At 36.6% G+C, this 26,618-nt stretch overlaps 1 protein-coding gene across 2 annotated transcripts in view; it reads left to right on the top strand.

Moving 5' to 3' along the window:
• Positions 1-26,618, top strand: part of RETREG1 (reticulophagy regulator 1) — a 62,900-nt gene that overhangs the window by 30,931 nt on the left and 5,351 nt on the right. The window contains exons 1-6 of one of the 2 annotated variants that reach the window (XM_005153356.4): positions 7,106-7,304; positions 19,337-19,463; positions 20,254-20,338; positions 21,726-21,863; positions 23,549-23,613; positions 24,776-24,902. In XM_005153356.4, the coding sequence (XP_005153413.2) occupies positions 7,270-7,304; positions 19,337-19,463; positions 20,254-20,338; positions 21,726-21,863; positions 23,549-23,613; positions 24,776-24,902 (577 nt within the window). In that variant the 5' untranslated portion in view covers positions 7,106-7,269. Of the gene's footprint in view, positions 1-7,105; positions 7,305-19,336; positions 19,464-20,253; positions 20,339-21,725; positions 21,864-23,548; positions 23,614-24,775; positions 24,903-26,618 lie in introns of those variants that run through there. The other variant, XM_031052868.2, reaches the window with a different exon arrangement.

The raw sequence follows: 26,618 nt of genomic DNA, 5'->3' as shown, positions 1-26,618 counted from the left end.
AGCCATAAAGTAATGGTGGGCTGTTTTAGCAAACTGTGAGATTACCAGCAAAAGCTTTCAGACGCAGGCATTGTCAGTATGTGGCTCTGGGTGGCCTAATTATCTTCAAGATTCTACATAGCTGAGTGTGTTCTTGTGTTCTTCATTGAATTAGATACAGAATTGTCTTCTAAATATTCTAATTTTCTTGGTAGCTTGTTGGCAGTCTATTTGCTTGTTTTGTGCTGCATTTAATTCTTACATTAGAAAACACAATAAACTTTTAAGGATTGTGCTTTAACTGTTTGTATTGACACTTGTGAAAAAGATTTTCAAGTCTTCATGTCTTCTTAACAGTTTTGAATGTCTTGACCAATTTGTTTGCAAGCTGATTTCATTATATAGTTATATTGCTATTTGGTCTGCCTTTCTTATAGTTAATGTCTGTTCAATGAGGGAGAATACAATTGCTGAGAAGGAAAATATTCAGACTGCTACAGATCAAAAGAGACAGGTGGAGGGGAAGGTTTCAAAATCTTGAGTAGCAAGAAAAAAAATTGCATGTTAATGTGACTTTACTGACTTACAGACCATGATTACTAGTACATAAGTTCTTCTGTAGATCTTGGGACAAATAGGAAATGTATTATAGTAAACAAAATAATTTCAAGAAACAGTATATAAAAAGTCTCTTGAAAATTTGGCAAAGTATTTGGTTATCTTTAGAAATTGCTCAGATAAATGCTTGGTGATGTATTATGTGATTTTATTTTATTTTTTTCCTTCCAAAATCTCTTTCTTTTATAGCTGTTTAGGCAAGATCCCATGGCCAAAAAGTCCCAGAGCAGTTGAGATTTTCACCCTTAGTGGTAAGATCTACCGCCCTGTCTCCAGCTCTTCTGTGTTTGTCACACAAATCCAGCATGATCTATCATATTTGTACCAGAGGAAGATTTGCTGTCTTTATGTGACTAAAATGTAGTAATTTGCTTTTAAACTGCAGTTGAAGTGTTTCTTACTTCCTTTAATCTTTCTTTCTCCTTGTGTTAAAAAACTTGGAAATACTGTCATGCATTATGGAATATTATTATGTGTGCCTTATGATGAAACACTAAAACCAAATTGTGACAATTCATTGTTGCTGATACAAATCAGGTTTTGTTGTCTGTTGATAGTTTGCTTTTATACTCAAATTTTTATGATTCTTTAAACATACATATTCACGTGCTCTGTTCTGCCCAGTAAATATTTCTTGCATGCAATATCTTGCTTAGCTTTTTGAATGTTGCATTACATTTTTAATGTCAAAATTGAATGCTGTTTTGTTTGTGGGTTTTGGTTTCTTTGAGGGGGGAGGTGTTTGTGTTTGGCTTTGGTTTTTGTTTGCTTGTTTTGTTTGGGAATATTTTTTCTGAATATGCATCCTGAGAATTAAAAACTGTTTTAACAATTATTTATTTCATCCAAGTACAAAGAAGAGTTCTGCTTAGTGTGCAGGATTCCATGAAGAGAAAAAAGATTTCCTGAGCACTTATATTATTTGCTTGTATTAGTCTTTAACTGTGGACATATTTTTTTAATTTTTTTCTTTTTTTTTTGCCATTCCTATTCCTAGGTACAGATGAATGCAATATTATATTTTGTATGTAATAGGTTTCTTAAATGTTTTTTTGGGACGGTGCTTAGCTTACCAGGTTGAGGTTATACCTGCTATAATACTCCAGTAAAGAACTAAGTATGTTTATAGGTCTGTCTTGATGATTTTTCATTCATGTTTGTATGAAAGGCTCCCTCTCTTATAAAACAAGGTACCTGTGCATATCTTATGGTGTAAAAAGGCATCTCAAAGTTAGGTAAATATGATAAGCATTTGCAATTTGAAGTCAGCTTTACATAGCCAGAAAGAACAGGGACAAGTACCATTCAGCAAATTTGGATGTTGAAAACACGGGAAAATTGGGTGCGCACTTCAAATTGATGAAATACGGTAAAATGTATACTTATAAATACATAAATGTATATGCGCCTGCACGTGCACACACACACTCCACCCCCACCCCCAAGTGTGACCAGTATATTCTGTTTTCTATATTGAAAAAGGGGTGGAAAATACTTAATTGGGGGGGAGGGGACTTTATGTATGTTATTAATATGAATTATTTCAGTAGAAAAAACATGCATTTCAAATTAGTTTTAATTCTAAACATGCCTTTGACAGCAATGATAATTTTTAAGTGCGCGTTCTTGCTGAAAATAACATTAGCATAAACCATCTACAAAAAGTAAAATGCTAGACTTTCCATTCGTTCTGGATATATGAACTGCATACAGAATTTAGGAGTGTGATTTTTTTTTTTTGCTGGGAGTCAGTTCTGGTTTTTTAGGATATCTTTAAGTGCACAGCATGGTGTTCATTATTTTTTCATCCACATTATTAGAAGTGAGACTAAATTATTAGAACAAGGTTATGCTTTGAAAGCACCATCTTGCTCTCATTTTAGACAAGGAGAGACATAGAAGGGACAGTGATTGTGACTAGTTCTGGATCTGGCTGACCAGCTAAAGCGTGCCACGGGCTGACTAATTAAACATCTTTGAAAGCTTGCAGACTGGGTGGGGTACACCATCTACCACGCAATACCAGATCATTCCCTTCGTACTCCCCATGGACAGCACACTGCCTTTTACCTACCTGCTGAAGTGCTTGAGCAGTATCTGAGTATGGAAAACAGTGAATCTGACACTATTTCTGATCTGTTCAGCTACTCATTAGGGCCACTTCCTTGTCTCTGGCAAGAACATAGCTTTTATTTTCCTTCTTTTGCTGATGACTGCCTCTGAAGTCTTTTGTGCCTGCCAAGAAAAGGAAAATTTCACATAGATGTCTATACTGTCTGGGGGGAAGGCAATTTACTTCATCATTATGATACATGTTCAGTCCAAATCTGTATTCAGCAAGAGCAAACCTAGTAAGATTTCCTGATCAAGCAGCATGTCAGGCTAGCAGCTGACCTGTGTGCCAGCACATTTTTTGGGGTGTCTTAGTATCTGGTGGTAGAGAGAGACATTTGCCACTATCAAGGAAGTTTTGAGAAAGGTCTAGAAGAGGTCTCCTTAGTTGAAGAACAGGGTAATGGAGATGAGCAGAAATAAGAAGGACTGATTCTTAAAGTTATCCAAATAAAATAAAGACTACTATGTACTCTGAAAAGTTATGTGTAAAACTGTGGTAATTAGGGCCAACAGAGTATGAGGAACAACTCACAGAAAGGGTCAAAATGTGTAAATCAATACGATATCCACACCATGAATAGTGGTGTACATTTCCAGGGTCTCTCACCTTAAATCATTTATACTAAACATAGAAGGAGTTTGGAAAAGAACAGGGAGGATGTTTGAGGACATGTAACAGCTTGTATACATGAAACAAGCAATCAAAATAAGGCTTTTAAAGCTGAATGAGCTGACCAAGAGCATGATTGCTATTATCTTCTTCCTTTTGTTTACAAAGTCAAGTGCTTTCATGTTCCTTTCAGAAGTAATGGGGGTAGGGGCTAGATCTTTCTGTAAGGTGGAAGGGGTTCTTCCTATTGAGGAACCAATGAGCCAAGGGGAGGGAAAATTTCAGAAAGTGCTGGATGTGAGAAGTGACAAACATACCAAGGTTGGAAGATAGCACAAGCAAAGAGGTTGCTGGGAGGAGCAAGGATTAGTCATATAAGTTGAGGCTTCAAAGGTGGCAAGAAGGAACTTAAAAGGAACAGAGAGGACTGACCAAAGTCCCCTGCAATCCAGAAAGTTGTAGTGTTAGCTGCAACTAAGCAACGGAGTAAGAACCTCCCTGAAAAATAACATGGGCAGGGTAAGAGTTTTTCCTTTCTCAGCCTATCACTTCTAGTCACTTTGAGTTTTCCATGTTAAAAACATTTTAAAAGTATTTTTAGCAATTCTAGTATCAGGCAAGCTCTTTCCTAGCCAGCTCCACCTTTCAATTCCGCAGTCTCATCAAAAATGGTATGATAATGGTTTGCAAAAATGCTAAATAGCTGTGAAGAGCTAAAGAAAGTTGACTGTCAGCTCTCTGTTCTAGTATAAGACTTCTCAGAAATAAGTTGAAGTGGCTAGATCCAAGCAAATAACATTAGGTGGGGTTTGGTTGGTTTTATGGTTGTCAAACTGCACATAGTTAAGCTGCAGAAGTCCCTGCCACAAGATGCTATAGATGCTATCACAGGATGGAAATCCATTCAGAGCTAAAAATACAGACATCACTGCCGGTTAAGTAAACTTAGGAGTGACAAATTGGAGGCTAGAAGACGATTTGGAGAAGGCAGCAAATTTTCTCAAGGCTGCACTTTTGGACACAGTAGGAGATGCCAGAAGCCCTTTGACCTAAATCAGTACACTACTTCGGCTCACCTGCTCCTGTTCCACCCAGGCGTACTGGGAGACGTCATTCCATCTTGTGCGACTGTGAAGAAGTCTGGAGCCTGATCTGCTGATCTGGCTTCAGATGGGCCAATACAAGCTCTTAATTCCTTCAGGTGCAAAAGAATTCAAAAAATTGAGCCAAATTTACTGGTGATTTGGTCTTTTGAGTGTGATTGCAGTTCAGCTGATTATGCACTCATGCTGTTCTGAAGTCATTTGCAAAAATGATGAGCAATGATATCAGTAGAAGCTAGTCTTTTGAGTATTGAAGTGTTTTATAAATGCTCTGCTTCCAAGTTAACAGGTCCTTGGTATTTCAGTTACTCATTTAATAGACACTTTTGAACATAATCTTTCCAGAAGTTGCTTATCAATAAATAAATAAGGTGGTTTTATACTCCTTACCTCACTGTGGGTGGGGAAGGGTTCTGCGGAATTTTAAAAGTAAACAGTGAAGCATTTTTCTGCTGTAGCAGTGAACATTGCATACAGAGTGTGACAAAGAAATGAACAGTCCAAAGGAATACTTGAAGAGTTAGGAACATGTCAAGTTCAAAGACTGAAATACAGAGATAAATATGATACTGAAAGCTTTTCAGCTTCTGACTGTAATCATCAAATGCATTACAAATGAGTATTATGTAAAAAGGCATTTTGCATAGTAAATACATGTGGCTATGTAAAACTGTATTGCAGTGCATGTAAACAAACAAAAGCAGTTCAAATTGAACAAGGGGTTTAGTTTTGCTTGCTTTCATCTTTGGTGCTACATTTAAGCTTTGAATGGTGCTTTTGTATGTTTACAGAGTTCAGTTATTTCTTTTGGTGCTTTTCCTAATTAGAGCACTTCATAATTTTAATTGGAAACTGAAGCTGTCACATAAATACTTTTATTAATTAAGATTTTTTTAATTTAGCCGCTCTTCTTTCAGGGTAAGCTTGAAGGAAATTTAGTTCTAAATATTTCAGCTGTAACTATCAGAAAAAGAAATAGAAAGGAGAAGATGAGACTGGAATGTGCGCATGTGGGTGACCATGGAACATCATTGTTGAGTAGGGAAAGACATTTATTAATACATATTTATATATTGCCTTGCATGATCCAGGCATAGGACTTTACTCCTGTTTTTTCTTCTCCCTCCTGCCTTTTTAAAGTCCATTATACTACTTCAGGAACAACATGTCTTGTGAAAGATTGAGGAAAGCTATGAATACAGATGACTGGATGAGATTAGGAAAAGGAAAAAGGAACTAACTGGAATGCTGGGAGAAGAGTTAAGGAAGTTGTAGTTCACAAATAGGCAGCATTCCTGTTTTGGTTTTTTTCTCACCATTTCCTGAGAATTTTCTTAATTCAGATACTCACATAGTAAATATAAACCATATACCACAATATAAATGTAAAAGTAATAGCTCTGTGATTTTATAGTTTAAGGAATTCTTGCAATTTTTATCTAGATCTTCCTAGTCATTTTGAAGCATTTTATAATGAAATAAGAAGAAATTGATAGAATTCCTTGTAGTTTTGAATGTTAAGTCATCTTTTCAGTGAACGATGCATTACCCATAATGTGCCAAATGCAGTTTACCAAGTCAGAGGTATGGGGTCTTGTCTTTAGTCTGACATACCTTTTGTTATAGGTTTACTTTTTTTTTATTATTTTAAATTTATTGTTAACATTCCTGGGACAGTTTTCCCATGCAGGAGAGGCAGGTCTAAATCTTACTGTGTTCTTTCTTGGGAAAAAAAAAGAGATTTCTGTGCAGGTATCTCTGGATATAATATTTATTTGAAAATATATTAAGAATAATAGGTCAAGTTGTTTAATGGAAGAAGGAAGCCATGTGAAGGAGCAGTGCTGAGCAGTGTGCTGAACAATGTACATATGTGATCCTTGGAGTCTTGGGCTGTGTGACAAAGCATTATCAGCACAGATAAGGTTGGGGGTGTTGAAAATTAATAGAGACATAGCTGGTGTAGCTGGAGTGACAGAATCCCTGTCATGCATGCTGCACCAAGCCATAGGAGGAAAGTGAATTCGTCAATTCATCTCAGGTTGTTCACAGAGGCACTTGAGGTATTTTAGCAGAAAACCTCATCCTGGCATACTTTGATTTTGAGGACTCTTCCAGTACAGTTTGCTGGAATCCTTGTGATAGCTAAGACTGCCTGTAGCAGACAAGCCAGGAATCAGAACTTGAAAACAATGCAATTAATTTTTATTTAAAACTCATCTTCCTGATCCTTATATTGAAAGAGTTATCAAAGTTATTTTTTTTTTATTCTGTGTATGTAGTCAATGGAGAATAATTTTGCTTCTTCTGTCAGCTCGTAACTGACACTTTATGGGGGGGAGATCATATTTTTACGGTTAGAATAAGGTCTTACATTTTTCAGCAGTTTAAGTTTGTGTCATTTATCTTCCTGTCATCTTGGTTGCTGCTCACTTACACCTGAGAAAACTGGCAGATGGTGAGGAAGATTTCCAGTGGAAGCAGAAAAATAAAATGTACTAACTGGGTGGTGAGCCTCCCTCACATGACCAGAAGAAAAAAAGAGCCAACTGTTTTGCTTTTGGCTGTGCTTGCTACTAAACACCCTGTCATAGTGTGTGAGGTGAGTCACGACTTGTTTATTTATAGCCTTAGCCAATCAAAGCTGAATGCTCTGAACTTCATTCAAGACCAGCAAGCACTTAGGATGTCTTGTAAACATTTGCTCTCTGAGCAAGGAGTGCTCTTCTCAGCTGCAAACCGGACAGGTGCCCTGGTTGTCACATCTAAAACACAAAACAGACTAGAAGATCGTTGCCTGGATTATCTAGATTGGTAGAGAGAGAGTTCCTTTTTACATCTGAAATGCCAGACAGTGAGGATCTGGGACAAGATGAAAGGTACTGTACATTCATTCTGCTGGCCTTCTCGTGCAGTGCAGTACAGACCAGGGCTTTGTGTAGTTAATCTGTGTGCACTCTTGAGTTCTCAGCCTAAGATCAATTTTCTGTGCGTTGTAACAGATCATTCTTGGCAAATTCTTGAGGACTTGCCTCTAATGCTAGCCTAAGGTTTCATAGTTAATGTCTGGAGAGAGGTCAATTTATACAGCTCTTGTGTCTTTCTTAAACTAAAGCTGAAGGGAAGAAAACACTAGGTGGTTTCTACCTACTCACTTTTCCCAACCATGGGACAACTTACAAGCCTCAAAATGTCAGAGACACAAATAGTTGAGATGGAGCCACATTACTGGCAGAACCATAACTTATTACTGTTGAGATAGGGCACTGTGTCCCTTTGAGGTATGCCTGACTTTCTGAAGTTTAATTTTTATCTTAAATAGTTTATAAATCAAACCATCAGTATAAAAAGCAAGTAGTTGGATCTAAAACTTATTAACAATTTAACAAATACTATTTTTCAAAATATGATCTAGCATATTCCTATGAAATAAATGTGCTAATTAAACTTAGCTAAATAGATTTAAAAACAGATATTTTGAAAGTAGATGTTATTAATGTTTGGCTATGACAGAGTTTATAATACAGGATTCTTAAAGTCCACGTGGTCTTCCCATAGTTGCAGTTTTATTGTCTTGATGCTAATCAAAATGTCTCTAAACTGATGTTATGTTTGATATTGGAAGGAGGGTAAAAGAAAGTCGTGTATGTGGAAATAGACTTTTTTTATCTTAGTTAACAAAGTGACAATATAGAGGCCAGTTTAAGTACTACACAAATCGGAAGTGAGCATTTCATTATGTCTTCGGATTTAAATCTGAACATTTGTGTGGATGTTTTTCCAGTATGTATGACAATGTGTTATTGTAAGATAGAGGAAATACAAAAGACCCTTCTGGTGTCTGTTGAGCAGGCACGGTCACCTAACTGGATGAGCATGAGTGAATGGAACCCCAGTAGCATAACTGGGTCTCTGCAAGGGTGGGGTCACCTACACATTTCCGATTGCAGGGATCTAAGCTGTGCCCTGTATAAAGTAATTGTCGTGGTAGCTGGTATTTTTTTCTTTTAAGGAAATGTTGACTCATTACTGATAGCCACCGAAGTGTTAAATTCATTACAAAATGTTTCACTGGGTTTCCACTTTGTTGAAGTGTGTATTTTTCAATACAGGAAAACAGCAATAAGCATGACACATTAAAAAAAAGAGGTTTTAGATCATAATCATATTTTTATTGTGCTTTTGAATCAGTTTTGTAAAGGATGTGCTGTCTTTCCTTGAGAAAATCTTACCAGCTGAGAAGAAAAATAATTTTTTGGGGGGGAAAAAGAAATCAAAATTTGGGTTTGTGGAAAAAAAACCCAAAAACCATCAGTGTTCACCAATATGTAAAAGTATGCAACTGGTGTGCAAAACATACAAGCTTTGTAATACCTAACTTAACTTGTTCACAGTTTGTTTTCTATATAGGCTTGTAGCAAGCTTTGGCAGGTAAGTAGTTAAGTAATACTAGGCCTAAACCTATAAGAATTTGGTTTTGATTTGTTTATTTTTTAATGAATCAAAGATTGTTTATTTTAAATTAAAATGATGAACATTTCAAAGCAGTAGCCTGGAAAAGTGTGATAATAGGGCCTGCTCTCCTCATTTATTATTCCTGAAACTGCCATTAAATTAATTAACCCTGATCCTAGTCCCTCACTCTTTTGTGCCTTTGCTATTGAGCAAAAAGGTTTGAGAAAATAGTTTAATCAAAAATAGGGTTTTTGTGGAATTCATTTGCCTTTTTTTTTTGTCTGGGTGGTAACAAATAGGATATAACTGGAGAACATTCCTGCAGAAGTGCTAATGAGATCTGGTGGAGGTCAGAATACTTTGATCCAAGTTAAACAAGAGGCAGTAGAAGGAAGAACTATTGGAACTGTACTGGAGCAGTATGGGAACTGTACTGGAGCAATTAATTTTAGAATCACAAAAGAAGAAGGAGTAATGTAAATGCACAGATAATAGGGTAATTTTAAGGGCACACTGAATCAAAGCTACTGATTTATATTTTTAAAAATGAAGGGTAGTGGTACTGTAGAAGCTGTTGAATGAGCTTTGTTCACTGATTGATTTCAGTGCACTGCACTCCATGTAGCTCCTTCTCAGATGCAAGCAAATACTTCTTACATCTTCTCCTGAGTTCATGTCCTACTTCATAAATTATTTAGTATTGCATCACAAGTGTTTTCATGAACATTATAACATTGTAATTAAAGATGTGGCATTGGTCAATAATCTGTTAGTCATGATGTGAATTTATATGTATAACAAGCAAAGGAGCATATGCACAAGTCCTTCTTAGTAAAGCCAGGAAAAAAGCTAGGATTTGTGAAGATTAGGTACCCACTCATATCTCCTTTTTTATTTTGTCATGTGATCCTAGTCAGTAGCGAGTCAAGAACAGTGAAGAGCGATGTGGTCAAAGGTAAAGAACTGAAAAGTTTGGCATAAAGACAGTATTTCCCCTACTATTTCTTTATCACAAGGTCCCTTACAGTGTTGTGTAAGATGGTATAATTTATTTAAAAAGAGCTCATGAGGAAACTAATGATAGTCAAGAATATGTAAAAGGTACTGTGAATTATCAGTCCTGAAGTGCTGAAAGCACATGGCTGTATGTGCTTCAAAGAGATACTGATGTTAAACTTCCTCTATCAGAACAATGTCTGCTGTGTTCTAATCACTGTTGCCTCCTTATTGAAAAAGATGGTGTACTGGTGCACTAAACTGTCATCCAGAAACCTTTTGAGTTGGGGTGGGGTGAAGAACCCAAACAGAAAAAAACATGCAGAGAAAGCTAAGTTATTTTGAACCAGTTGATTTTTGAACTGCAGTCTTATAGTGCATGGTGTTTCTAAGTATGTGCTTGGTCTTAGAAAAATGGGGATTCAGTTTAAAGTCAAATCTCCCTATTACTTAGCTGTTCAAGGTATATTGATTTTTAATTATAAAAATATTTGTTTCTTCTGATAGTAGAAAGTGTTTGAATTTCCTTTTATGATTAAATTCAGTGCAAAAATATTGGCAACAAGTGATGTGCCAGGAGCTCTCAGTAATGCATCAAAGTAGATGATCACCTGTTCATACAATTTATATTAAAACCCACTGAAGAGAATCAGAATGAAGTTCTACACAAGAAGAGTTAAAGCTGTCTTTTTGTGATGCTACACAGAAAGTTGTTTCCATGTTTTTGCAGGCTAAAAGTAGTGTTCTTTGTCTGGCACTTGAAAATCCAATTTTCCTTTTTTATGCAGCTGCTATGCTACTCAAGGAATGCTCAGCTCATCTTTCCTAGCTATTTGACTTTGAGAGGCCTTGAACTAGGAATATCCCATCTGGATATAAGGAGGAAAATCAACTGACTTTGTGCAAAAGGGTTAAAAGAGTTTTCTTTGTGGGAGAAAAAGAAATGTGAAAGAATTCCAACAGCTGGGCAGAGCTGTTAAAAGTTCTGCAAACAAAACTTTATGCTCCTGTTGATAGAAACAAGACTTCCTTACTTTTTTGACCAAAAAGTACAATAAAAATGTCTCTTTTGCATCACCAGTTTCTATTATAAATGAGAAGCTGCCCTGGAAGATCCCAGCCCTTGTACTGCCTTGGTAAAAAGACAACAGTGTGTAGCAATAGTATTGTAGTCTTTGTTAAAAATAAAGCAAGTCTATAATAGTATTTATATGGCACTGAAACACCCAGTTTTCATGCAAAGAGGCATTTAAAAAAAATCTATGCTGATTGAGTGTCATGACTTAGGACTAGTAGCACCTGACTATCAAATCACATTTCACATTTTGAGTGACCTCGAACTGGAGTAGCTGGTGTTCTCAGGGAAGCTGGACAGGAGTACAGGTCAAAGGAGGGGTTTCCCGTGAGAGCTGACCTATCAGTTTACTTAGAAGTGTAAGTCTGTATAAAGGAGCTGTTCAGTGTAATGGCCCAAATTTAGTTGCAGTTTAGTTTATTTTATTTTCATAGGACTTTCAGTTAAAAGTAACAGCATTTACTCCGCTGTGTCAAGGAACTTGTGTGCTGGAATCATAATTCAAAAAAGCTGGAGTTAACCAGTCTGATCATGTAAAGAAAGATGATCTATCTCCTTTTTAAGACTTGAGAAGACGACTGAGGCTATGCTTGGATAGAGAAGTGAACACATCCCCTCAAAATCCTGGCAGTAATGGGTCTTCTTCTTTTTCAAGCAACCTGTCGGACAAGATGAGTTCCCCTCCCCCCTTTGCAGAACACTTGAGTGCATTTTTGCACCAATAGGATTGCTTTCATCTTCAGAAAAGGTTGTTCTTGACTAGTAATATAGGAAAAAAAAACCCTTCATTTATGGGATTGATATTGTTAGCAACACAGCAGTGGTAACAAGTTCCCATGTCATTTGAAGAGAAGAAATATTATTATGACTTTAGTTAACATACTGTGCAAGAATCATATAGAGTCAGGGATGAAAGGTTGCTTGTATTATGTTTTATAGAAAGTCACATGTCCTGACCAGTCTGCTGTACAGTCTATTGAGAAAACTACATCCAGCCTTATCAAGTGCTTATGATTTAAACATATTTCTTATACAGCAATATTACCAAAAATATTCTTGGTCAAGAAATAGAAGGAGTATGCATGCTGCTGAAAGCTGTGAAATGAGATCTTTTTTCAGCTTTTTATTGCATACCTTCCCCTGGGGAAAAAAAGAAATACCCAGTAACAGCAAATTAGACTGACTCACTGTTAATAAGAAAACAAAACTGAAGTGTCACATGAAGACAGATGATGTCAGAAAGAAAACACTTTAAAAGCTTGAGAAGCAGTATTGCTCAGCATTAACAGAATTCAATTTAGTTCTTAGGAATTACGTATTTGGACTACAAGAGGGATGATAATTAAAGGAGACTTTTTGGATTGGGAAATGTTAGTTACTCTTTAAGGCTGATGACTACATTCTCCAGCTTCAATTTAAAAACAATATCTGTCTAACTTTGTATATCTTAGAGATTCTAAGTGTGCCCAAGCCTTAACATTAAAGGGATGCCAATTGTGATCAGCTAAAGGCTATTTGTCACAGTAGTCGTAGTTGCTGGTAAAAGCCTAAACCTATGCAGCAGCTATAGATTAGCAGTGGGAAATAAAGTGCAATATGGATATCTATAAGCTGGAGAGATGTCTATTAGAAAAGCTTTGTAGAGTTTGTAGGAAAAAGGTTGTAGAAGATTCTCCCTAAAGTCTGAGTAGAGAGTGTATTTGTGGCTGCTTCCTGTGTTCCTCATTCATTCAGTGATACAGCATCCTTTTGTGGGCTTCTTTGAAGCCACCAGGGCTTTTACCTGGTGCCCCAGTGATTCATTTAAACTGCAAGTTTTGTTAACTTAGTCATAGCCACATGACACAAATAAAATTATTCTAGTATATTTAAAAATTGCATGGGATCCAAAAGTGGCACAGAATAAAGCACAATTCTACATAATCACCTTTTAAAATAGCCACATAGGTCATTAAGATGCTATGCTGTGAGTTCAGTGGACTTGCTGTTCCATCTTTACACATAGGCACATAACATTCACAAATTTGTTACATTGTATTACAATAGGGTTAGTCAATATTATGTTGCTTCCTGCAGGTTTTGCCTTTGGTACTTTAGTGGACTTAACTGTAATATATGCTTTTTACACTATTTTGTTTTTTGGAGGTGGGGGGGAAGGTTATTTTAATTTTGAGTATGTCAGCAGCTGAAATTTAAATGTAAAAAAATAATTTTAAATGTTTTCACAACCTTGTTTTATCTAAATGCTGTTCTATATTCATCATCTCTGTACCTGAATAATTTAGAAGACAAAATTTAAAATATTAAAATATGGTTTTGGCATAGAGCTTAAGGTATAAAATGTTTGCTTCAAAGAAAGGTTACTGCATCATTATAACCATTCCCTTCTGCACTGTGGTGATTCCTTTTCTCAGCAGAGGTGACAGCAGAGACCTGTGAAAGCTCTGAAAAAGTAAACTGCTTCACTCGGTTTGCTGACGCTTCGCACGCTTGATTTCATTTGGTCAAGCTTCATACTTAACTCCTGGTTGCCTATAAGGTTTGTCCTTAGACAGACATCCACATCTCTCACAGCTGCATCATTCTATAAGCTCTACATGCTACTTTTTGAAAGACTAGAAAATAGCTGTATTACCTATATTTTGATCTATGTATCTTTTGGGCATGTAACTTTCAGTTCTTCCACCTTTACTAACATTCTAAAGGTAATTTACATTCTAAGTTACCTTTAAAATTACAGTGTCTGCATGGGTTTAAAGCATGTGTGGTTACAGTTGGGAAATGATGCAGGTTCAGAAGCTTTGTAATTACTACCTCTTTGTTTATGTAGGTCCAACCTTTCAGGTCCACCACATCATGGTGTACTTTGTCACTGCTGCAGTTCTGAGTAGCACATCTACTTGAAGATACATATAAAACCATGTACACATAATTAAAAAAATACAGTACATCACAAAGAGATCTTTAAGCCAGTAACCTGAGAGCTACTGACCTTTCTGAGAAATGTGACAGGGTTTGCTTGAACAGATGTCTAGATACAAAATGAGAGCGTGACACCATCAGTCATTTTTAGCAAATGTAATGCCATGACTCTTTTGGCCAGAGTTTGTGACTGTGATGGGTTGAAGCATCTGTGGTGGGAGGGTGTTCTGGTTGGTCTGGGTTTGTTGTTTTTTTTTTTTTTTTTTGCAGCTACTAGGTAACAGTTCATGTATTTGCTCAGTTTTAGAAATGATGCAGGTGGTCAGAAGGCTATGAGTAATTTTCTCTATTAACACCTTCAATCTTACCGACAGTAGCTTTAGAACAGGACATGTACTACTTTATATCAAACCCAGGGAAAGTGATGGGAGTATGAAACCTTATTCTTCCTAAATTATGCACAAAAAAAACTTTTAAAGTGTTCAGAGAGAGTTGATGACATATCCTCAAAGGAGCACCTGAACAAGAGTCCCAAAAGCTGTTTCTGCAGAAAGTACAGGGCTCATATTTAAGCCATTTATTAAGGTACTGTAAGTAACTCCACTAATACTATGCTGAAGTGGGGTTTCGTGTCAGTCATGAGCTCCACATTCATCATCTACATCACTTAATGTGTCTTTTTTCCTTTTTGTCTTTAAATGTGATCATGGAAAAATTAATTTGTCTGGAGTATGCACCGTTATGTATCTGTTAGCTTTTGATCTAACATATATTTAATGTTTCATCTGTTTTTCCAAAGGCATGATATGACTTTTCTGTCTTCGTGTACATGCAACTATACTTTGTATGTCCTTTCTTTCTCACTCCTTCACCAGGAACCTCACTGCTGCTCCTTGTTCCAACACTCTAGCCCCAGGGTAGCACTGCCTTTCAAGTGAGCTCTAGGGGCAGGGCCAGGAGGGACAGATGTTATATCGAGGCTGGTAGATGTTGAGAGGTGTGAACAAGAAGTGGCAGCATGTGCATCTGATTGTGTGTGGCAGCATGTGCAAGCTGACTTTCTTATACCATTAGTAGCCCAAGATCAGAATAAGGTTTCAGAATAGGCCCTGTTCCATAGAAATGTGTGTAGTAGAACTGATAAGGGTGTCTCATGTTGTCTTGTGGCCTATAAGAATCTGCTAAGTATTCTTTTGCAAAGCAAGGTTAATAGCAGGTTTGTAATGTCTTGAAACAAACTTCACCTGTACCATTCATGTTTCTTGCTTGGCTGCTTCTTTGTCAGTGTACTGTATGTGGACCACTGGACTAAACCTCTAGCAGTACATTTTATCTGCACTGCAGCTTATATTTTCAACATCTTTTCAGGTTTGCAAAAGAAAGCATTATTAACAGCTAAGAGAAGTAGCTCCAGAGAACTTTCCCTGCAGATGTGCCATTTTTCTGCATAACTTGCATGTTTTTTTCAATTGTTATGAGTCATCCCAGTGTGCCACCTTGTATCTCCTCTTTATGTTGGTGGCTAGTGTATATGAAAGTAGTTTGCATTTTTGTTGTAGTTCATGCTTTCATCTCCCGCATTGCCCCTCCTTCCCCCCCCCCATTTTTGCTATTAAATTAAAGTTAGTAAGCTAGCAATCTACATTTGTCTTATGTACTTCTAAGCTCTGTCATGATAGCAGGCATTGGGCTTACATGTTTTCATGCTTTCATGAAGTTCCACTTTGATTGTCAACAATTTTCAATAAAGGGTAGTAGTAAAAGGACTTTGTAATTCAGAAGACTGTCATAATAGTAGTTTTCAACACTAGAATAAACAGGCAACTCTTAAAATACATATTAATGCTGCAGCTGGTTTCAAAAGCTAGAAGCAATGTTTAAGGAGAGTGGCCTGTCCATAATAATTTCATTTTTCTTAAGACAAAACCCTTGTTTACTACTTTTCTCAATCTGCTAATTATCAGAGGGGATGGGAATTTAAATTGCTGTTGTGGATGGGAGGTGGACAGAAAGTTCTGTGTAACATTGCTGATTCCTCCTGCTGTGTACCTGCAGTGTTCTCCATGAATTATAATGGTTTTATTTTACATCCTGTCAGAGGCAAATAACTGCATTTAGTGCCATGCATGGCTAGAAAATGTGTTGCATTTTCTCTGACTTTCAAAGGTCACCTAGTCTAAGAGATGAGACTCTTATCCTATGAATTTAATGAATTTCACTACTTTAAATTGTTTATGGTTTCTTCTTGAAGGGGGGAAAGGAGAACCCTCACACTGAATATTTTATAGTGTAAAAGGAAATCACACTACTGCAGTACTACAAATACTGTAACATAAAGTCAGGAATACAGCAACAATTTGGGGTTTTAACTTTAATCAGTTTCACACTATAGCAGAAGGACTAGGTTTTCTGTAAGTCATGTTCTGCACTCCACTATGTATGTGATAGTTTGAATATTAATCCCTCATGCGTGCTATTTATGTTCTGTATGAAATGGCTCCCAAACCTTGCTCTAATACCAGTGTTGCTGTGTCACCACCTCGTGGCGAAGTTGCTGTACAGTAGTTAAATATACGCATAAAGATGAGGTTTCTCCATGTGTGTTTAAGATGTATGACTAAACATTTTTGACCAAAATTGTTCCTGACTTTTTACAAAAATGAAGACTGTGTATCTGAAAAGAAGACAAGGTGGTTAATCTCCACTATGTTAGGAAAGCTGCTTCCAAGTAGTCAATATCTCTGCAGTGTAACAGAAAAGAAGGTATTTAACATTTTCAGTGTAGAATAAAAATGGGTCTCCTGTATGTGGAAGACCACTAATTTCTGGCTTAAATCTAAGCATCTAAAAATTCACAAGTTTAAATATGGTCAGCAGTTGACCAAAGTGTACAATTCAACAGAAAGCTGAAATCCTCTTACCCTGTGTATTTAGGAGAAATGAGAGCAAAGATTTACAACTGGGTAATAAAGTGGCTTTAGACCTTGCTGAACTGGAAGTCAGACATAATGTCTGGAGTTTGGCTGAGATGCTAGTTTTAAAGAGATTTTAAGGAGAACTTAAGTTTGGTGTTCTTTTTGCCAAGACAAAGTTTGCTTTCTCCTTTTATATAGTTTGTATAACAGAATTGATACATTTGGGGGTTTATATAACTCAAAATTTATAAATAGTTTGCTGGGTTGTTTTATTTTGTTTTATTTTAACTGGGAAAGAAAGTGAAGTGAACGAGACGTTTCTGTATATAGTTACCTGCCATTTGCTTAGTTTTTCTAGTAACCTGTTACCAGAAACCTGCAGTAATAATGTAGTCTCCAACTTTTTGTTTGATGTTACAATAAACAATGTGGGCTTCATTTTTTTACTTGTATCATGATTCATTGATCAAAGCTTCTGTCTAATTTAGGCAGAACCTTTCGATAACCACCCCTTCGGTGCTATGTTAGTATATCTTGCATGTTAACCATTTGATAGATCACTTCCCTTTCTGTGCAGAGTCTGCACACAGCCCCAGCCCTACAAAGAGAAGCAAGTCAGAAGCTTACCCTTCAGGAAAAATCAACTACTTCTTGTAGTCCAGTGCAATTATAGATGTAACTTTCAAAGAAATAATTTCCAGATTTCAAATCTTGTTTTCCTTCAACCGGTATCAACTTGGTCTGTGTAAGTAAATCAGTTGATCTTGTTAGAAAGGTCTGTGTTGCAGTTCTTGGTGCAAGTGTAGTGTCAACTCCTGCCTGTATAAAAACATTTCTGTACTGTACACTTTTTTTATGTCAAAAAATGAGAGATACTACAAATTCATGTCTTAAAACATCATCACACCTTGTTAGTAAGGATGAACATTAAATCACAGCTAATAAATTACAATACAGCATAGCAAAGCTAGGTTGTGCATGTGTTCTTAGTAGGGAAGGCAGACAAAAGTAATGTTCTAACCAACTTTCAACTGAAAAAAGTCCAAATGCTCATGATGGCTTTTGATTTTTACATTGTGTGCAAAAATGACTAAGCAATCTGTTGTGGAACAGAAACTAATGTGGAAGCTTTTAATCAATACAGGTATTTTTACAAGTGAGGATAGATTATATTTTTTTTAGTCTTAAATTCACTATAAAAAATAAATTATATCTTGCTATTCCTGATATTAAGCAAATGTTTAAAAAACTTTTGAACACTAAGTTCATCCAGGGTAAAGTTTGAAAAGCTAAAGTCTCATCAGTCACTTACTGATGCTTGCTAACATTGAAGTTGTCCCACGGAGCTATCTCAAGGGCATTTGTCTTCTGAATAACAAGAACAACTGCTATCAGGGCCTTGTGTGTTTTAGCAGCTAAAGAGCAGAGTCATTATTTGGAAATATGAGTTGGCAGTTTGATCTATGGGTACGCCCTTATTGCTGCACACTGACCCTTGTACATTCATTCCTTTCATAATGTCATTTTTGATTTATCCTGTAATTTGATCTGCCTGTGACAAAATGTTTGCTATCAATGCCATGATACATTGGACATTTAATGGATTATGTAGCCAAATAAAATGACTGTGGGATTGTTTATGGCTTACTTGGATTCACTGGGATCAAAGCTGTGTGTACTGAGCAGGGAACTATGTGGAAGATGGTAAAACATAGTGCAGAACTTACTTCAGTTGCTCAATAATTGCATGATGGTACGTCCATACTTTGTACCAGTTTGATTTGACATTGACTGGCCTGTGTATGTTTTTCCTTTCATTTGTTGTTTTGTAAAACAACTTTGTTGTAGATGTTTTGTCTACTCTAAAAAGGTGCATGATGTAATAATTTGAGCTGGTTATTGTCTAAGCTGATCAGACCCAAATAGATACATGTGTTTTCTCATGTTTTTTAGCAAATTCTTCAGTACAGGGGTTTTTTAATTGTATTAAAAGGACTGACTGATCCTAAGCTAAGCTTTAGAAACAGTCCTTTCAATACAATAGAGAAATAAAAGTTTAGTTAATACAGACATCAAGACTTCAAAAGCAATTTATTTTTTTTGAAGTTAGGTAACAACCTCTTGTGGATCATCATAGTTTGCAGAACAGGTACAAAAATTACAAAAGGAAAAGCACTTTTTTTTAAAAGGAAAAATAATATTAGGAAACAAGTTTGGGCTTCAGTTGCTTAATTTAGATGACAACTGTGCCTTGAACTCAGTATTTTCACATTGCCAGAATGAATAAGCAATAATTTCTTCCATAACTGCTTATATGGACTGAGCATAGCTACTACTGGAGAGATACTTTCTTAATATTCAAAAATATCAAATTAGCCCAATATAAAATACATGGAAACAAGCACAGGTTTCTGTAGCAAAGCAGTAGCCATTGGATTGCTGAAGGCTCTAGCTTTACAACATGTTGTTTTCGACCAGTTTCAACCAGTTTCAACTTTCATATGAGCTATAACCAAAGCTGTTGTGTATTTTTCTTTGTTTTACTCAGCTGGAAAGTCTCCAATTCCAGGCAAGACTACAGACCCAGGATAAATCAGTGCATTTCAGAAGCACTGATGAATTTATTTGTATTTCTTCAAGAAATGTCCCACTTCAAGGAACAAAACCCTGGCAAGGTAAGCACTCCCAAGTAATATTAAATGTTCAATATTACTTAAAAATGTGAGAAAAAGAAACAAAACCAAGCCACATTATGATACATTCAGTTATGAGTTTCTGTTCATTTTTTGCTATGGAGATCATCAGTGAGTGAAGGTGCTCAACAGATCAATTCTGTACTCAGCATTGTGCAGTTATGGAAGATGCACTGTATGTCTTAGTCACAGCAGAGGCCAAATCCCAGGTTTTACACAGAAAATTCAGCTGTCTTGTCATTAACAGGGTTGCTAGAGTAGCCAACAAGCATCAAAAGAGTTTTTGCCAACATATAAAACAGTTTCTTGAAGCAACACAACAGGGGAGAGATGTGTATTTACAAGAAAGCTTTTTTGCTTTTGTAAGCATCCAGCATGCATTCATTGCGGTAATTGAATTAGTGATTTGGGTTTTTTCCTGCATATCAACTGTTCAGCGGGATTTTTTGTGTAATGAAAGTGAAGTAATTTCTAATAATTTTGGCAAAAACCGTGAGCTTGTTAAATGTTAATAGTAAATGAATAAAAATAGTATATTTTTATAACAGAAGAGAGGGTACATCCTAATTAGCCAGAATTAACTGTTTGGTGCTTATTTACACCAGAAGTATTAAAGATTTCCTGATATAAAAAAACAAACCAAAACCAACAAAACTTTCAAATTTCTGCCACATTCTAGACCTCATTTAGCATGCAATGCTTTTCTTTTGCAAAATTATCTAACAATTTAAGCAGTAGAAGTGTTAATAGCCAATTTTAATGTTTTTGCCAGTTTTGCCTACTGGTCTGCAGTGTATGTACATTTTTCACTGTCTTGGGAAGTTACATTCCTGGAGTTGTCCTCTCCTATGTCCTGCGTAAGTCGAATTTCTTTTTCAAGTATCATGTATGTATGTGGTTTGTTCATTATTTGGTCTCTGTATAGGGAGTATTTATTTATTTATATTTACACACATGTGCAAGTTTGCAGATGACACCAAGCTGAGTGGTGCAGTTGACACAGCTCAGGGATGGGGTGCCATCCAGAGGGACCTGGACAAGCTCAAGAAGTGGGCCTATGTGAACCTCATGAGGTTCAATAAGGCCAAGTGCAAGGTACTTCATCTGGGTTGGGGCAACACCTCTGGGACCCCTAGTATGAGAAGGACATGGACCTGTGGGAGCAGCCAGAGAGCCATTAAGATAATCGGAGAGCTGGAGTTCCCCTTCTATGAGGAAAGGCTGAAAAAGTTGGGGTTGTTCAGCATAATGAGAAGGCTCCAGGGAGACCTTATTAAAGCCTTTCAAGACGTAAAAGGGGCTTATAAGAAAGACAGGGACAGACTTTTTAGCTGAGTCGGTTGTGACAGAACAGGGGGGAATGTCTTTAAACTAAAAGAGGGGAGATTCAGACTAGATACAAGGAAGATGTTTTTTATGATGAGGGTAGTGAAACACTGGAACAGGTTGCCCAGAAAGGTGGTAGATGCCCCATCCCTGGCAACATTTCAAGGCCACATTTGAGCAACCTGCTCTAGTGGAAGGTGTCCCTGCCCATGGCAGGGGGGTTGGGACTGGATGATCTTTAAGGTCTGTCCCAACCCAAACTATTCTATGGTTCTGCGGTACATACACGTTCATATCTAGGTTCAGACAAGTGTTTTTTGTCATATGGAACTCAGGTTAGAAGTTTTTTCAGCATCTTGATTCTGGCATATTACATAGTCATGTTTCTCAGGTAGAGATACCAAAATCAGACTAACTCAAGATAATGATAAATGTTACAGTGATCATAAATTGGGCCTTAAAGGATGTAAAAATGTGTCCATTGATATGAATACAGTGGTATGTTCTGCAGCGAGTAGTAATGACTCCTAGAAACTGGACTGGACATTAACAGTTTGTCTCACATGGTCCTTTGTCCTGGTTTCAGCTGGTATAGAGTCACTGGCAGAGCACAAGAGACTGAAGAGTCCTTGATCAGGGTAAGTGCTGCTGAGCAACAACTAAAACAGTGATGTGTTATCAGCATTGTTCTCAGACTGAAGCCAAAACACAGCACTGCACCAGTTGCTAAGGAAGAAAAATAACTATACCAGCTGAAAACAGAACAATATTTAACAGTGTGTTTTTATGTAAAGCTAGTGATATTTTGTAAAATTAGTAGTTAACGTATATAAATGCATTGTTTAAGCTTTATTGAGTAACTTCGCATAAAGCAATATTTCAATACATTTTTTCTCTCTATCTTCATTTTTATCACAGTATTGTGTGCCTTTTTATGTCCCTTCCTTAAGTGCAATGAATTTGGACAGAAAGTATACAACAAAATTAAGACTGTTCTGACGAAACTAGATTTTGGAATAGTGGAATATATCCACCAGAAGAAAAAAGAGAGATCTGGTGAGTAATTAAGTATAGTTTCAAGTAATGTATTTCTGTATTCAGAGAAGATTTTATTCACCTTGCAGACAGTTTGGTTTGTTCTGTGAAGCAAATTGTAGAGGTATTTCCTGCTTTGAACCTGGCCACTGTTCTTAGGTTTATACGGAGTAATTATGTTGGATGTTTGGGTATGGTAAAAAGACCCTATTTCATTGAAGGAAACAAGGCAAGACTGATGGTTCCCTTCATACTTGATTAAATATACTGCTTTCAGGTTCTCAGAGAAAAATACTTGCTGTAAGTACAGCAATGCTTGTCTGTTTAGCTAAAGTAGATGTACCCAGGAGAGAGATTCACTCAAGAGCACAAAATAAGTACATAGCAGAATTCTTTTTCAGAGAGTGAACTCTATTCCAGTATCTAAATCCATCTTGTTTTCACTCTGAATAGCAACATGAATTTTATTTCACCAAATACTGGAAAGCCTTTTAAGAATTGCTGTAAGACAGTAGCTACAAATTAATCAAAATTTTTAGTTAGCAAGGGAAGAAATCAGTTTAAAACAAACTCTCAGCTGTCTTGCCTGAAATCTTTGTAACACTGGAAACTTTGAGATTTTAATTATTAAAGGTGTTTCAAGAAAAATACTTATGTGAACAATGTTACCTTTAGTTTGCTTTTTGTGTGTTCTACAGTTTTGGTAATCAAACCTTTGTAGGGTAGTCACATCACTTGCAGGTAGCCTACCCTATTTAGTTAGTATTACATCAGTAGATTTCACTTCTGCTTTAAAACATGCATTTCTTGTAACCATTTATCATAGTGTTCTGTTCCTAGACACAGTGAGAGGAACCATCTGCTTTTCCCCCTTCTCTTACATGTAATGCAGTAGTTATTGAAATAAGGACTAGTGCATTGAAAATTTTCTTTTGTGTATTGTTCACCTTGTTCTACTTTTAAATGAAACTAGCAGAGAAAGAGATCAATTGTTTCGTGAGTTTCATAAGCTGGCACTGTGAAAATGGTTGAGGTTAGGTTTGTTCTTTTCTGCTTCTCACCCTCCAGTTTAATTTAACCCAGACAAGTTCCCGACTCTGTTTTCCCACTTGGGTTCACCAGATGGATTCATAAATCCTTGTAATGGCACAAGAGAGAAAACAGAAAGTTGCAAAAATAGGCAACGAGAAACAACAGGACTGTGGTTTTCAGCTTATATTGGTTTAAAATATTCATGAGGCTATTCTCAGATGGAGTGTCATCTCACCTGTAAGGAACAACATTTTACCAGACCTCAGAGGATGTTTGTATGCATATTTGCATAGACATGTGAATGCAGGGCAGAGGGGTGCAAAGAAGAAGGGGTTTGTGAATGACAGTTACACGCAATTACATGGAAAATTGCATTAATATGCAACAACAGAGACTTCTGAAGTAAGTACAGTACAGGTAAATAAATCTGTTGCAATGTATTTCAGAGCAATATTTTGTCTCCTGCTTTGGCTGCTGCACAATACATTTTGATAAATATGTAGCCTCTCAGTCAGCCTCGTTTCCCTCACCTTAATAGTGTATTACCTGAATGATGCACTGTATCAATAGGTGAAAGATTACAGTACTGTGCAAGCTGTGTGACAGAGAACACACACTGAACCTGGAAGTGCGTTGTTATGAGTAGGATAAAAAACATTTTTCTTTTCTTTCAGAAACAGCAAAAACAAAACCCACAGAAGATGACAGTGAATTAGACATATCAGCTCTGTGTCCTAAGGTGACTTTTTTCAGTCAGCTCTGTCTTGCTTTTTAAAATCTATATAGATAACGGAGAGTATCTAGACTACTGTCTCTGTTCTTCTGTGGAAGACTTTAACCTGCCCAGGAGGTTGTGTTCCTGAACTAAGCAGTATGCTTTAAAAGTGATTCATAGTCTCCATCTTTAAGCTTATACTAATTAATTTACAGCATTTGTGACTTCTGGCCTTCAAGGTAATGGTTTCCTTGGCCTACTAAACTAAGACTCTGTTTACTTTGTATTTTCTGTAGAATGATTAAACTAGAATTTAATAGCAAAGTTGGCTATTTTTATTTGCAACAGTGAAATTGCAGTTAATTTTTATCAAAATATAAAGGGAAACATTCATAGAAAACCTGCATAATTTGTCAGATACTTTTGTATCACTTGTCTGATCATAATCAGTGATAGTACAAATCAGTATATTACCTATACATATCTTTCTAAATATGTACGAGAACACAGTAATATAATATCTAATGTCTGTCTTAATATTCTAAATAACTGTATGGCAAAGGATTTTCCATTATAGTCAGAACACTGGTTGGTATAAAAAAGTTCAGGTTTATAGGAATTCTTAGGCAGTATTGGATCAGTAGTCATTAGAGCCTGACTTTGACAGTGATCACTTTGAACTTGTGAAAAAAATTGTGTTCTGGAAAAAAAAGTAAATTTCTATCCCATGGGCTAAAAATTTGTAGCTGACATAATTTAATATTGCTGGATAAATTCATAAAGGATAATGTCTTTTTTATTTAGCTAATTTCTGACAGTTATAGATAACAGGCTTGGGTTTTGAACCAAGTTTATGTATTTCTTTACATTTATATGTGTATTTTGTATTTGCAGGCTCATTCTGCTTTCTTTACAGTAGGAATTTCAGAATGAATAACTGGAATTTTCTGTGTTTTAGTATAATACAGCTATCAGTTATTACAGAGAGGAATGCTTCACTTCTAAGTATTGTATTCTACTCTTATTTTCATATTTCTGCAACTAAAGCTTAAATAGGAGGCAATTTATATTGCTATGACATGAAAGAGACTTCTTTTTCAGTGTCTAAGCACTGGCTTCCTGTAGTGTGTTTGTTTTTTTTTTTTTTAGTATAAGAATGCCATGTGTGGGCTTTTTTTATGTGTAGGTTAATCCTGCAGTTGTTGCCAAAGAGCTGTCAGTGTCTGACACAGATGTATCAGAAGTATCTTGGACCGATAACGGAACCTTTAACTTATCTGAAGGGTATTCTCCACAGACAGACACATCTGATGGTATGTAATGGCTTCATCTGTTTCATCAATGAGTTGCAGTCATGTAAGTTACCTGAAAATGATTAGAGACTTTGAAGACAAGTTTTTGGGGTAGCTGGTTTTTGTTTGTTTGTTTTCTTGTGCAATGAATTTAACATTAATTCCAGTGTTTTATATAATTTTGGATACATCTTGTGTAAGAACTGTCCTCATCTTAAAAGTAATAAAGTACATCAGGAAGTTGGTGTGTAAGTGATGTATAAGAAATATTTCTAAATAAGTAAGTAGTGGTGGGTAAACTAGATGCAGTCAGTAAGTGCCAGATTCAGCTCTCCCACCAAAGCCTTTAAGCAAGTAAACCTTTTAATTTAGTACCAAAGCTTTTGTGGGTGAGCTATGCAAGTAAAGCTGAGGAAGAATAAGTAATATTTTGAACTGCTCACCAGCCAATTAAAGAAAGTATTATTAGGTTTTGTTATTAGAATGCTAATGAAGACAGCCAGCAATAAGCCTAAGTTAGGTGTGAAGACTAAGACTAGGAAAAGATCCTCAAGCACTTGTCTTGATCTTGACCAGATCTTGAAGTTCTTTTTGCAAATCAAGCTTTCAGTGAGCACTTTGCCTGAATTAAGGACATCAGTAGTTTGGTGTAATCTTGTCTGTGTATCTGGGTTTGTTACTTTGCTTGTCTTGCATTTCTTCTAGAAAAAGTTCATTGTAAATGAAAAGTAAGGCAATATTACTTAATGACATTATACAGACGAAATTCATACTTTATTTTGTTAATATTACAAGTTGTAAATAGGCAGCTTTATATGATCACAGAATCAGAAGTTGGAGTGAGCCATTGCCGTTCATCTCATTTAACCTCTTACTCAAAGCAGGCTCAACTTCATGAAGTTGTTCAGGGCTGTGGCCAGTTTGAAACTTCAGCACCCCCAGTGGTAGAGATTGAGCAACACGCCTGGGCAGTCCTTTCCAGTATTTGCTCACCTTCATGATGAAAAAGTGTTTATGGTCAAAAATTTCCCGTTCTAGCTTGTGTCACTTTACTCCCCTCCTTCTATTGTGCACCTTTAAGAAACTCAGCCCCATCTTTAACTTTCCATTCATTATTTAAAGACAGGTATGTGATCCTCCCTTTCAACCTTCTCTTAAGGCCAAACAAAGCCAGTTTTCTCCGTATCTCCTCACCCTTCCTGTTCTCCAGCACCCTAGTAATTGTGCTGGCCTTCTGAGTGACTCACGCCAGTCCTTCATTGTCTGTCTTGTACTAGAGAGGTCAAAACTGGACAAAGCACTCCAAATGTGTGCTCTCAGGTGCTGAAAAGAGGGGGGAAATCACTTCCATTGACTTTTTGACTCAATTTTTTTTTAGTAGAGCTCCGTCTGTGGTTGGCCTTCCTTGCTGTAAGGGCATGCCACTGAATTGCTGTCCACAGGTCTTTTCCTTGAAAGTTGCTTTCTGTCTGATTGCCCCAACCTGTACTGCTGCACGGGTTATTCCATCCCAGATGCAGGACTTCACATTTGCTTCTGTTGAATTTCCTGATGTTTCTTTTCAGCCTGTTAACTTCTCCAGCCTGTTGTGGTCCCCCTGAAGGCACCCTGCCCTCCAGAATATCAGACACCTGCCCTAAGCAGTTCCTTTCTGCCCATGAACTTGCTGGGAGTGCACTCTATCCTGTCATCCCTGTCGTTAACATACATTGAACAGTGGTGATTTCAGTAGCTTTG

Source organism: Melopsittacus undulatus, chromosome 1 (assembly GCF_012275295.1).
Source record: "Melopsittacus undulatus isolate bMelUnd1 chromosome 1, bMelUnd1.mat.Z, whole genome shotgun sequence".
Classification (NCBI taxonomy): Eukaryota; Metazoa; Chordata; class Aves; order Psittaciformes; family Psittaculidae; genus Melopsittacus; species Melopsittacus undulatus.
Note: the sequence above shows the minus strand (reverse complement) of the source record. Positions and strands in the feature narration are given on the sequence as shown.